The sequence below is a fragment of the Laetiporus sulphureus genome (genome assembly GCF_001632365.1).
Source record: "Laetiporus sulphureus 93-53 unplaced genomic scaffold LAESUscaffold_12, whole genome shotgun sequence".
In the NCBI taxonomy this organism is placed as follows: domain Eukaryota; kingdom Fungi; phylum Basidiomycota; class Agaricomycetes; order Polyporales; family Laetiporaceae; genus Laetiporus; species Laetiporus sulphureus.
The window spans coordinates 663,354-675,968 of record NW_024468521.1 but is presented as its reverse complement, the minus strand read 5'-3'; the positions used below and the strand labels follow the sequence as shown (position 1 = coordinate 675,968).

At 48.7% G+C, this 12,615-nt stretch overlaps 4 protein-coding genes across 4 annotated transcripts; 1 reads left to right on the top strand and 3 right to left on the bottom strand.

Moving 5' to 3' along the window:
* Window positions 1-3,676: 3,676 nt before the first annotated feature.
* LAESUDRAFT_724301 (uncharacterized protein) lies at window positions 3,677-6,117 on the bottom strand. Its single transcript, XM_040908581.1, has 21 exons — window positions 5,803-6,117; window positions 5,664-5,742; window positions 5,599-5,612; window positions 5,509-5,545; window positions 5,392-5,453; window positions 5,324-5,333; window positions 5,245-5,262; window positions 5,166-5,191; window positions 5,085-5,110; window positions 4,991-5,034; window positions 4,908-4,932; window positions 4,840-4,851; window positions 4,759-4,774; window positions 4,659-4,701; window positions 4,505-4,605; window positions 4,384-4,443; window positions 4,300-4,327; window positions 4,182-4,236; window positions 4,103-4,127; window positions 3,947-4,039; window positions 3,677-3,886 (listed from the first exon to the last, which is right to left on the bottom strand). The coding sequence occupies exons 1-21, from the start codon at window positions 5,871-5,873 to the stop codon at window positions 3,829-3,831; spliced, it is 903 nt and encodes a 300-aa protein (XP_040766021.1). The 5' UTR covers window positions 5,874-6,117; the 3' UTR covers window positions 3,677-3,828.
* A 356-nt stretch (window positions 6,118-6,473) lies between these two features.
* Window positions 6,474-7,426, bottom strand: LAESUDRAFT_724300 (uncharacterized protein). The gene is made up of 6 exons (XM_040908580.1): window positions 7,326-7,426; window positions 7,205-7,264; window positions 7,120-7,147; window positions 6,773-7,056; window positions 6,661-6,718; window positions 6,474-6,577 (listed from the first exon to the last, which is right to left on the bottom strand). Exons 1-4 carry the CDS (start codon window positions 7,364-7,366, stop codon window positions 6,895-6,897), a joined length of 291 nt encoding a protein of 96 aa, XP_040766020.1. The 5' UTR covers window positions 7,367-7,426; the 3' UTR covers window positions 6,474-6,577; window positions 6,661-6,718; window positions 6,773-6,894.
* Window positions 7,427-9,602: 2,176 nt separating this feature from the next.
* LAESUDRAFT_724296 (SecY protein) lies at window positions 9,603-11,957 on the top strand. The gene is made up of 8 exons (XM_040908579.1): window positions 9,603-9,697; window positions 9,751-9,818; window positions 9,877-10,156; window positions 10,539-11,161; window positions 11,220-11,435; window positions 11,508-11,679; window positions 11,739-11,758; window positions 11,821-11,957. The coding sequence occupies exons 1-8, from the start codon at window positions 9,688-9,690 to the stop codon at window positions 11,860-11,862; spliced, it is 1,431 nt and encodes a 476-aa protein (XP_040766019.1). The 5' UTR covers window positions 9,603-9,687; the 3' UTR covers window positions 11,863-11,957.
* On the bottom strand, window positions 11,614-12,603 carry LAESUDRAFT_84127 (uncharacterized protein). Its single transcript, XM_040914842.1, has 2 exons — window positions 11,819-12,603; window positions 11,614-11,677 (listed from the first exon to the last, which is right to left on the bottom strand). The coding sequence occupies exon 1, from the start codon at window positions 12,334-12,336 to the stop codon at window positions 11,857-11,859; it is 480 nt and encodes a 159-aa protein (XP_040766018.1). The 5' UTR covers window positions 12,337-12,603; the 3' UTR covers window positions 11,614-11,677; window positions 11,819-11,856.
* Between the last annotated feature and the right edge of the window lie 12 nt (window positions 12,604-12,615).

Genomic DNA, 12,615 nt, shown 5'->3' with positions numbered 1-12,615 from the left:
TTTAGCTCTGTGAGCTATTCGCTGGCTTGGGTCTAGAGCGCAGCAAACATGACTATGGTGTGTTTTTTGCCTTTGTTTCTAAGGTCATCATCATCATAGTTGTCCATGTCAACGACTGCATGCTCGTCACCAACACAACGGCCACCATGGTCAATCTCGAATGGGAGCTTGCTGCACAGTTCGAGATCGTCGACCTGGGTGAAGCACACTGGCTACTAGGCTTCGAGATTCGCTGTGACTGCATCACCTGCACCATCTTGCTCTCGCAAGCTGCGTACATCGACATGATACTCGATTATTTCAGCATGATAGATGCCTATGCACTGATGGTCCCAATGGATCCTCACGTCAATGTCTTCGACATCGAGCTCACGGACAAAGATTGCATGCACATGGCTCACAAGCCATATACAAGGCTTGTCAGAAGCCTAATGTATGCCGCCATCAGCACACGTCCTGACATCACATTTGCCACTTCAACTCTGACGCACTTCATGGCTGACCCAGCGCTCGCACATTGGGAAGCCGCAAGATGCATGCTGCACTATTATCACAGCGCTGCCGGACAAGAGATCAAAAAGACTAAAAAAGTAACAGTCACGTGGAACGTGCTGCCCTGATCCCCCTGATCCCTGTAATCCCCTGAACCCTTATGTGGCTGGTGAGCCTAAGACTTACTTGGTGGTGAAGCAAGCGGTTGGAGGTTGAGAGAGATATATGAGGAGCTTGGTAAGCTCAGTGGGTGCTACGGTAGTAGACGAGGAGAAACAATCTGAAGTTTTGTCCTCTACATGGCTGGTCTTATATACATGTACAGCGGGCTATCTTACCTAAGCTACCTATCTACGGGTATAAGCAAATGGTCGTACATGAAATAACGGAATGTCTGAAAGTAGAATAATAGGTGAAAAGATCGATGGCTGCCACAGCAATGTGTGCAAACATCATGCCTATTTTGGTTTCCCTTTTGTTCTCTGATGTGAACATCATGCCTATCTAGGCTTCTGGCTAAACTAATAGGAAGCGAAAGGCCGATGCATAACAATAGTCCTTGTTCCCTTTGTTCCCAAATGGGTGCCTCTATTGTATCCTGGAATAGACAGGTCCGACCGTATTATCCGTGGGCCTAGACCATAACATGTGATGTGGACTATCACCTGATCTCTACATGTCGTGTCTGTGGCTGAGTGGCGTGAGATATTGGTGAAGCACGTGATCTGTGGCATGAGAAAAGTTACATGCAGACTTTGTGGCGAAAATTTGTGACAGCTATCTTAAAGGCACATGCGACCTGGCCTTGACATTTAGTGTGACAACTGACAGTCTTATAGGCTACATCGACGCCGACTGGGCCTCACAAGCCCATCGTCACTCAATCTCAGCCTACAGCTTCCTGTACACTGGGGGAGCTGTCAGCTGGTCTTCACGCAAGCAGCCTCTCATCGCACTGTCTTCCACGGAGGCCAAATGCATTGCCGCATCTGACTGTCACATGAGCTGTTGTGGCTATGCGCGCTTCTTGTGGAACTCATCTTGCCTCTGGCAGAACTGACCCCATTACACACCGACAATCAGAGCACAATCACAATCATGCAGAGCGGGCTCCTTCATGCGTGAACTAAGCATATCGACATCCGATACCATTTTATTCGTGAGGTTATCGACATGGAGCATGCCATCATCGTGTATTGTCCAACCAATGACATGGTCGCTGACCTTCTTACCAAGATGTTGACTCACCAGAAGGTGGAGAAGTTCGCTGGAATGCTCAGACTTCGCCTGGCTTGAGGGAGAGTGTTGGAATATCAAGCCTAAGTATTGACTTACATTCTCACCTGTCAGTTGGTATTTCCTTTTATGTACTTATTGGGCATTAGCACCTGTAAGACTTTTCACCTGCTTCAGTCCTTTTATCATCAAGGAACTGAAGCCTGTGAGTACTGATACTGTCCTGCATGAATGCAGCTTACATACTGATATATTGTTGTTGACTCTAGGTACATACTAATATTAGTCCTTCTATCATCAAGGAACTGAAGCCTTTGACTCTAGCATGTGTCCTCCCGTCCACTCCTTTTCCATCCATTTACACATAATTCATGCACGCTAAGGAGAAGAGGATCCCAATGAAGGTACAACCCTCAGTGCTGTTGAGATCCAGGTTCAACCTGACCATCATGAAGTTGAAGAAGGAACAGAACAGAAAAAGAGGACACCTCTTGCTCATGGAAGAATGTCAGTTTTATAACGTTGTGTTGCCAGTTACAGGTACACCATATGCAAGGCTGTATGAGTGGCATTTGTTACATATTGGCAGCTTCGGTTAGATGAGGTTTGTGGATCAATTCACACCCTTGTCATAAGGTCGTAGATGGCCATGCACGCATTGAATACTACTCACCATGACAGCGATCAGTCTGAGGAAGTTTGCTCCCAGATGGTACGAAATCTCAGTTGAATGTAGGCATATTCGAGGTATTGTGATGAGTGTTATGGCTACATCTGCATCCAGCATAGCAGCCAAAACCAGTCTTATGTGAATATTTGACATATGAGAGGGGGAGTTCTAATCTCACTGTCAAGCAACTATCAGAAATCAACAATACCTCCTTCATCCGTCCATGAGAAACACTGACCTATCAGTGTGAGCCAAAACAGCATGATGCAGTGCTGTGCTGTTGCTTGCTGAACTCGACAGAGAAAGTAGTCCCAGTACTGCAGAGTCAGGCACCGACCAACATCCAACATTTTGTTGAGCAGTGTGGCCCTTGTCAAGTGCAAACGAGAATTGAAAAAATGAGAATCTAGGAGACGCAGTACAATGGCAATGCATCGTCAAGGTCGCTAACTTGTCAACATTGATCTTCTACTGTTTCAGCGGTGTCACCTTCAGAGGACTTGAGATATCATCACGGGACCTGTGGCTACTAGGCTGGGTACTTCTGCAGTGATGACGAGCGTCCGCATTCTTCTATCATCTGCGAATGTTTCAGGACCTTAAAGCTTGCATTTCAGATTAAATCGCAAAGATGCAAAGGATTCCGGAACAACAACAGATGCCATGTAGAATTACTTCCAAAGTCAGACAGTTGCAGAAGTTGAAAGATATTGATGTTGGAAGTAGCATACAGATATCACTTTCGATGGAATGTGCTCAGCACATTGAGAGGGATGAGCGCCAAGTGACGGCTGAAACGTGTTGCAGGGCAGTACCTGGAAACAGAGCGGGAGAGTACAGAAGAGCAGAAAAGCATATAAATTCGCACCTGTACTACTAAAATTGCCATCGTTTGTGGTCCTAACCGGCCTCTCCCTCCTTGCATCCATGAGACAGAAAGGTGGCCGCTGCTTAAATCAGGGCCGCACCATGACTTTCTAGGGTTGAGCCACTGGATTATTATTTCTCACTGGTGCACCTGTAGAATAAAGGAAGGCGGCAATGTGATGGATGAGATGGATGCAAGTTCACTCACGGCAAAAAGCCGAACAAGAGGAGCTGCATATTGTGGCAGTCTGTTTGATCATCTTTGATGTGAATTTAATCAGCATTTTCAGAATTTGTTGTCTGTAGTGTACATGCAGTTACCTTGTCCCCTTCCCAGTCAGCGAAATCACAATTGTTCCATGTGTGCAAGGCTGTAGCATTTTGCAAACAGCTAATTCCTGTGCAAAGTGTAGCCTATGAAATGCATGGGAAGCAGCACATATACACCGTGAGCAAAGGCTATAGGATTTTCTCGTCGACACCAGAGCAACACACGGAAATTAACCCAACGACCAGGATCATAAGTTGGCAATACAACGACAAACAGTGTCATCATAAAATGATTAACAAATATCAATATTCCTCGATTTGGGCATTACAGCGGCTTGATGGTGCCCGGAACTATGAACCATCATTTCAATCGAAAATGCATATAAGAGACGAGTAATCTTCTTTACTTACTGAAACGTGGATGCTGAGACATTGGATTCATTGAGTGGTAGTGCATATTCGGTTCCATTCTTCTTTTCGCGCAAATGTCCCCGCGCATTCAACCTACAACACGGATAATGTGAGAAGAAAACTCATCTGCCAGTGTACGGGCAGAAGTATACGTACACAGCAAGCACTGAGTTGACGTATACTAGTATGAAAGACGATATCAATATATATGTGTCATCAAAAGGAGGATTCGCACCCGTGCTCAGAGGAAAGTAGAAGATCTGGTCCAGTTCCGTATCGGTCGATGCCGTCTAATGCCATAGATCAGTAAATTAAGCCTTCCGATGTCAACAATGTCGTTAAAAACCACTCACCAGCCCAACTTGAAGGATCTGCAGCACGCTGTATAACCAGTCAAACTTAGCTATTTCAAACATGTATACAGTCAACTGCCGCACGTCAGCACGACCCCGCGGTTGATCGCGTAGCTAATCAGTTTCGCAACAACAGTCTGTGTTCTGAGCACAAAGACGTATTTGTCATAAGCAGCAGGAAAGAGAGGTGCGTGCTTTCTCTCACGGTCCGAATCCTGTCGTGGCCTCACGCAGCACGAGACACATCGAAGTTGCGATATATATGTCCGTCGCGGATGCAAACGCAGCTTGCACACGACCTGGAGTCTGTACGAAGCGCGTCAGGCAGGACACAGGAAGTGCATGTGAGGGAACCGTACTAGCACATGCGTCACGTCGGAGGCGAGGTCACCGCTCCCATACCTGCGCATTCAAGTTAGCCTGGACTGGACGGTAGGTCCATTGAACCGTAATACAGACACCCTGTAGACCACTCCTGTCGATAGCGAATATGAAGCACGATGAAATGCGCAATAAACAGAACTATAGGCGTTCACGTACCCCAACTTGCAGCTGAATGCGAGCCAATGAGGATGCCATTTCACAGAACATTCTTCGAAAGAACATACCATATGACGTGAGAGCTAGAACAAGCTGTGCCGTAATTTCAGCACGTCACTAAGGTTTGATTGAGAGTTCGAAAATGTCTTACACCAACAACGGTAAGCGGAACTTGATAGCGTTTTTTTGTCATCACTGCGTCGCACGATCAGGTCATCCGGTGCCCAGCCAGGTTAGAAACTCACTTCTCCAGACATTATGGATGTAGAAGCTGAGAGAGATGACGGATAGGTATATTTACACGTTGCATAATATCGGCAGCGTACCTATGCACAACAAATACTGTAGTGGCCTTCAAATTAAAGTTAGCATGCCTGCTGCGAATCACACGCAATACGCACTCACGGCGAGAGCATGTTCGGCCTAGCACAGCGGTGATGTCAGCCGTACTTAAACCCTCATACAAGGCGGATGGCGGACGTACCCCATATGTCCTAGCGGTCGCAAAGAACGTTCAACGAAGCACCACATCATGATAGATATTTCTTTTACCTTGGAAGTGTGAGAAGTGACAGGATGTTGCCATGCCCTTGAACAAATACGAAGTATAGGATCTGCGCACAATTATTCGATGTTTGATTCATGAGTGAACAGACGATTACAACTTGCCTGCAGGGTGATCATCTCCTTTGCCGTGTCCAGTATCCTGCTAGACCCGTCAGAAATCGAGGGAATCAATGATGGATACACAATACAAACCACAGAGCGGCCGTCTGTGCATACCAATTCAAATCTCTCCCGACCGATAGCAACATGCAGCTCACCAAGGCCTTGAATGAAACATGATCGTTCGAATACCGCTGAACGTAGAATAGAGTCTGCGCAAGCGTAATGCCATACAATCTATCAGCAGATCGTCAGGGCGATTGTTTCCATATCGTCAAAGAATCACGATTCGCGCACGTCAAGGAGAAGAGAATCCCAATGAAGGTACAACCCTCGGTGCTGTTGAGATGCAGGTTCAACCCGACCATCGTGGAGTAGAAGAGTGGAGAAGAAGAAGAAATGGAGAATGGGGAAAGGATGCCTCGTTCACGGAGGGAATGCCTGTTTTATGACATCGTGTTGTCCGCCACAGGCACATCATCTGCAATGCTGTACGAATAGCATTGTTTTTGACAGCTCCAGTTGGATGAGGATTGTGGATCAGTTCTCACGTCAGGCCTTCGCATAAGATCATGAACGGCCACGCATGTGCCGAGCACCGCTCGCCATGAGAGTGATCCGGAGGTTTGCTGCGAGATGATGCGAGATTCCAGTGAAATGAAGACATACCTGACTGTGGTAATCTTCAATAAGCACCAGGTACGGCTCTTTCGCGCCTAGTTAACATGCAAAGGCATTTTGACACGAGTGCTGTCAAGCAACCATCATGAATCAATGATGCCTCCCAACCGATACACGGTATTCCCATCCATGAGAAACATGTCTGACCTATCAGCGTGAGCCAAAACAACATGATGCGGGGCCGGGGGCCGTGCTATCGCTTGCTGAAGACCAATAGAGCAAATAGTCCAAGTATTGCGTCGGGCGGCGATCAAAATTCAATATTTCTGTAAGCGGTGCGATCCTTGTCAAGTGAAATGAGAATTGCATAGACGATCATCTAGGTAAGTGTTCCTAATTCTTCGGAAATCGTGGCGGTCGCAACTCGATTATGCCACAACGATTTGCTCATCTACGGCAGCGTTTTTTATTCATACATACAGACAAAAATCAATCCAACATCTAAAGTCATAAATATGCAGCAAAACGACGCACAGGACGGTCGTAGACTCATTAACAAATATCAATTACAGCAGCTTGGTGATGCCCGGAACTATCAGCCATCGTCAACCGAAGATGCGTAGAGGGATAATCTCTTATTACTTACTGAGATGTCGATGCTGAGACGCTGCATTCGTTGAGCGGTATTGCACATTCGGTCCCGTTCTTTCTTTCTCGCAAATGCCCACGTGCATTCAGCCTATCAGACGTGCAATGTCACACCCAACATCATCTGTGCAGGCGGAAGCATACATACACAGCAAGTACTGCGTTGACATAAACTAGTACCGAAGATGATATCAGTCTATACGAGTAGTAAAAAGCAGTATTCTCACCCGTGCTCATAGGGAAGTAGAATATCTGGTCCAACTCCCTGTTGGTCGATGGAATCTAGTGCCGCACATGAGGAATTCAAGCATTTTGCGGTCAGTTGCGTTGTTACAAACCACTCACCAACGCAGTTTGCAGGATCTGCATCACGCTGTATCATCAGTTAAACTTAGCTGCCTCATAAACGTATAGCAGTCAGGTAACGCACGTCAACACGATCCCACGATTGATCGAATAGATAATCAGTTTTGCAACAACGGTCTGCGTTCTACACACAAACATGTATTTGTCATAAGCGACAGGAGACAGACGGACACGCTTGTCCTTACGGTCTAAATCCCGTCGTGGCCTCATGCAACACAAAACACATCGACGTCGCGATATATATGTCAGTTGCGGCCGCAAACACGGTTTGAACTCGACCTGGAGTCTGTAGGGAGGGCGTCAAGCAGGACAGGCAGTGTATGTGAGAGAGCCGCACTAGCACATGCGTCTCGTCTGAGGCGAGGTCAACACTTCCATACCTACGTAATCAAGTCAGCACGGACCGGAGGGTGGGTAAGGCGAACTGAGACACAGACACCATGTAGACCAGTCCTGTAGATAGATGGCGAATATGAAGCTCAATGGACAGAACTATAAGCGTCCACGTACCCCAACTTGCAGCTGAATGCGAGCCAATGAGAATGCCATTTCGCAGAACATTGCTCGGAAGAACACACCGTATGACGTGACAGCCAGGACAATCTGTTCCGTAACGTCAGCACCTCGTTACGGCTGCGCTGCGAACACGAAAATGTCTCACACCAACAACGGCAAGCGGAAGTTGATAGCGTTTATTTGTCATTACTGTGTCTCACGATCAACTACCATCAGTGCCCGGTCAGGCTAGACACTTACTTCTCCAAATATTATGGACGTAGAAGCTTAGGGAGACGACGGATAGGCATATTTTCACGTTGCATTATATCGGCAGCGTACCTTTGCACGACAAATATTGTAGTGGACTTCAGATCAAAGTTAGCATGCCTGCTGCACCCACACGCAATACGCACTCACAGCGAGAGCATGTTCGGCCTAGCGTAGCGGTAGTGTCAGCCGTACTTAAACCCCTGTACAGTGCGGATGGCAGACGTACCCCATATGTCCTAGTGGTCGCAAAGAACGCTCAACGAAGCACCACATCACGACAGGTATTTCTTTTACCTTGGAAGCATGAGAAGTGACAGGATGTTGCCATGTCCCTGAACAAATACGAAGTATAGGATCTGCGCACAATTATTTGATATTGAATTCATGAGTGAACAGACGATTACAACTTGCCTGCAGGGTGATCATCTCCTTTGCCGTGTCCAGTATCCTACTATACCCATCAGAAATCAAAAGAGCCACTGATCGATATACAACACGAACAACAGAGCGGCCGTCTGCGCACGTCGATCAAGGATCGCTCCCACTCCGACAGAAACATGCAGCTTACCAAGGCCTTGAGCGCAACATGATCATTCGAGTACCGCTGAACATAGAACAGAGTCTGTCCAAGCGTAACGCCATACAATCTATCACCGCGTCGTCAGTACGATTGCTTCTGTTTTGCCGAAGAATCGCGATTCGCGCACGCTAAGGAGAAAAGGATTCCAATGAAAGTGCACCCGTCGGTCCTGTTGAGATGCAGGTTCAACGCGACCATCGTGGAGTAGAAGAAGGGACGGAGAAGGAGAAAAGATGCCTCTTCCCCACGAACGGGAAATGTCTGTTTTATGAGATTGTGTTGTCCGCTACAGGCGCATCATATGCAATGCTGTACGACCGGCATTTGTTGTTGGCAGCTCCGAATGGATGAGGATCGTGGATCAATTCACACCCTTGTCATAAGACCGTGAACGGCCACTCACAAATCGAGCACCGCTCGCCGTGAGAGTGGTCCGGGGGTTCGCAGTGAGATGTAGGCATACCTAACGGCGGAGATCCTCAATATGCACCTGTTACGGCTCTGTTGACATCTTGCATAGGGCCGAAAGCAGTCTCACTTAACATCCTGGGGCAGTATGAGAGGAGCAGTCCTAATCTCGCTGTCAAGCAACTATCAGAAACCAATGATGCCTCATAGCCTGCTATGCTTGTTAGATGAGAATGAGAATTGCAAAGACGAGTACATAGGAGATGCAGTACAATCATAACGGATCATCAAGATCGATAACTTGCGGACATCGATCTTCAGCGGCACCAATTTCCGAGGACTTGAAGTATCTCCGCGGGACCTGTACCTATTAGACGCGTACTTTTGCAGTGTTGACAGAGTTCCTGCGTTCTTCTATCATCTGCGAATGTCCTCGTACCTTGCATCCCGCGTTTCGGATTGAATTGCAAAGAGGCAAAGGATTTCCGGGATATGAGCGGGTTGCCGGGTAGAATGACTTCGAAAACCAGAGAGCTGTAGATGAAATACGTTCAGAAACTGAGTTATTATTTTTTGCTGGATGCATTAATAGATTGAACGACGGCAGCAATGCGATGGATGAGGAAAGAAAGACGCAACTTCGCTCGAGCCACACGGCAGTCTGTTTGAGCATGTTTGTTGTGCCAATGTTTGTTGTGCCACCTCACTCGGTGGTGGCGGCGACGTGGCCAGAGACACGCTCACGACTCTTGTACTGACCTTCAGCCGCTCCTTGGTTTCTCCTCACAACCATGAGCGGATGTGCGTCGTCGCTGTTTCTCTCCTCGCGGACATTAAGACTAACGCGATGGCAGTCCGGTTCCTCAACCTCGTCCGACCATTCCTGCCCATCCTCCCAGAAGTCTCGTCTCCTGATCGAAAAGTACGTGTCTCCAAATCGCGTCCATTCGCAATGTCCATTAACAATTTTGTTTGCTCAGGTTCCTTTCAATCAAAAGGTGCTATGGACGGCCGTGACGCTCCTTATTTTCCTCGTATGCTCCCAAGTTCCATTGTACGGCATCATGTCGTCAGACTCGTCAGACCCGCTCTACTGGATGCGTGTCATCCTCGCCTCTAATCGCGGAACTCTCATGGAACTCGGTATTACTCCCATCGTGACTAGTGGGATGATCATGCAGCTTTTGGCTGGTGCGAACCTCATTGACGTCGACTTTTCGCTCAAGGAGGATCGTGCGTTGTTCAGCGGGGCCCAGAAACGTGAGTAATCCTTTCAAGATCAGAATCTGTGTATCCGTAAGGGGCGGTGTCGCCTTGCACTTATGGTCAATCATCCGTTTGAAAGGTCGCATCGTGCGACTGTCGCAGTATCTAGCACCACGACATCCAGGTCCTACTGAGTTTCATCCACGTGGTGCCGTTTTTGCCAATACTCAACTTTCATACTTTTCTTTCACCCGGCATGCACTGCGTGTTCGGGAGCGGTCTTCGTGCTCTGCCCCAGCGCGTGGGGAATGCCGGTATGCTCTCAGTATACCAGGTTTAGGAGTTCTGCCGTTTTGTATCATCGTCAGCGCGTGCTACCCGTTGTTCGGTGTTCGCATAATTGTTCAAAGGAGCTCAGACTGACCGGGTTTCATAGTTTTCGCGTTGATCATCTCTCTCGGCCAGGCTACCGTCTACGTCCTCACCGGTCTCTACGGACAGCCCAGCGACCTCGGTGCCGGTGTCTGCCTCCTGCTCATCATCCAGCTCGTCTCCGCGTCGCTCATCGTCATCCTGCTTGACGAGCTTCTCCAGAAAGGCTACGGCCTCGGCTCTGGCATCTCGCTCTTCATCGCGACCAACATCTGCGAATCCATCGTCTGGAAGGCATTCTCGCCGACAACCGTCAATACCGGGCGCGGGCCCGAGTTCGAGGGCGCGGTCGTCTCACTCTTCCATCTCCTGTTCACATGGAATGATAAGGGCCGCGCGCTCCGTGAGGCGTTCTGGCGTGAGCGCCTTCCGAACCTCATGAACCTCATCGCGACCGTCGTCGTCTTCGCAGTCGTTATTTACCTGCAAGGTTTCCGGATTGAGATTCCGGTCAAGTCGAATAGGTTCCGGGGTCAGCGCGGGTCGTACCCTGTCAAGTTGTTCTATACGTCGAACATGCCGATCATGCTCGAGTCCGCTCTCACCTCGAACGTATTCATCATCTCGCAGATGCTGTCTACCCGCTTCCCTAACAGCTTCTTCGTCAAGTTGCTCGGTGTTTGGGAGGTACGCCGTGTCCATCTTGTCTTTTATCTGTATTTCAGCTCATTTGCCGGTCCTGTAGCCTCTGGAAGATTCTCCACAGCTCGCTGCCATCTCAGGCCTCGCGTACTACATGTCGCCGCCTCACACCCTCAAGGCCGCGCTGCTCGACCCGATTCACACTGTCGCGTACATTGCGTTCATCACCACCGCCTGTGCTGTCTTTTCCAAAACTTGGATTGAGGTCTCTGGCTCTGGCCCGCGAGATATTGCCAAGCAGCTCAAAGACCAGCAGATGGTGTGTACACTCCGATATGATGCTCGTGCTGCGTGCGTCGATGGCTAATGCTCTGTTTGCGCTGATGAACAGGTGATGGCCGGCCACCGTGAAGGCTCGATGTACAAGGAGCTTAAGCGTGTCGTGCCCACCGCAGCTGCATTGGGTGGCGCCATCCTCGGTTTGCTCTCGGTCGCAGCGGATCTCATGGGAGCCATCGGCAGTGGGACGGGTATTCTGATGGCGGTCACTATCATCTACAGCTGTGAGAATCCCTACTATTCGGGTTGTTGCATTTATTAACGTCATGTGCCATGTTCACAGATTGGGAGATCGGTATGAGAGTATGTGTTCTGACAACCCCAAACTGCATTATTCGTACTGATTTTGGTGCTTTTTTCTACAGGAGGCCTCCCCTGAGATGGGCGCACTTGGAGATTTGCTATAACGAGCATCTCTTGCAGCCGATGAGGGACGTCAGGATGGATCCAATGCAGCGGATTCCATGCGGGGTACAAGAGTACGCTAGCGCGAGATAATATGACTGCGGTGGGCGCGAGGAGCTGCGATGTATCGTAGGAAAAAGCCATCTCATAGGTCTGTTATTTTTTGCCTTTGAAAGATGATATAGGGACGCCACCGAACGCGAGCATAGCCGGGAAGTCTCACTGATCTCAGTGCGCATGGTCATCGATACACTCATTACAAGCTCTTGCGTGTTGACGAGAATCGTGGCGGAGGCTCGCCGAGATGCGCATACGGAACGTACGTCTAAGCTGTGGCGAGCACGGTTGTACGATGTATAGCTGGTGATCGTTCTTTGGTTCTCATCTCTTGTCTTCATATCTCTCATCCCAGGAGGTCCTCGACCAGCATATCGCTTGCGATAAAGCTGCTGCACTTCACAGCGTAGTTCTGACATGCAGGATGGCTGGACGACGGTGGTTAGCCAGCGTATTCCTTGCTCGCATCGGCGGTTATATGTAAGATCTTGGCCGGCCACAATGCCGGAGCTATATCGCTGATTCGCAGTACATCGACTATTGATCTAGTTAGTATTGGTGCCCCGAGTCTGCCTCAGGCCATGGTGTTATGACAGGCCATGGTGTTATGACAACCCTGAGTTTGTACGCGCCCTATACTCTATAGTACGACTGGTGGAATAACAAGCGATAACTTATGACAAACTAGTAAGAACCAG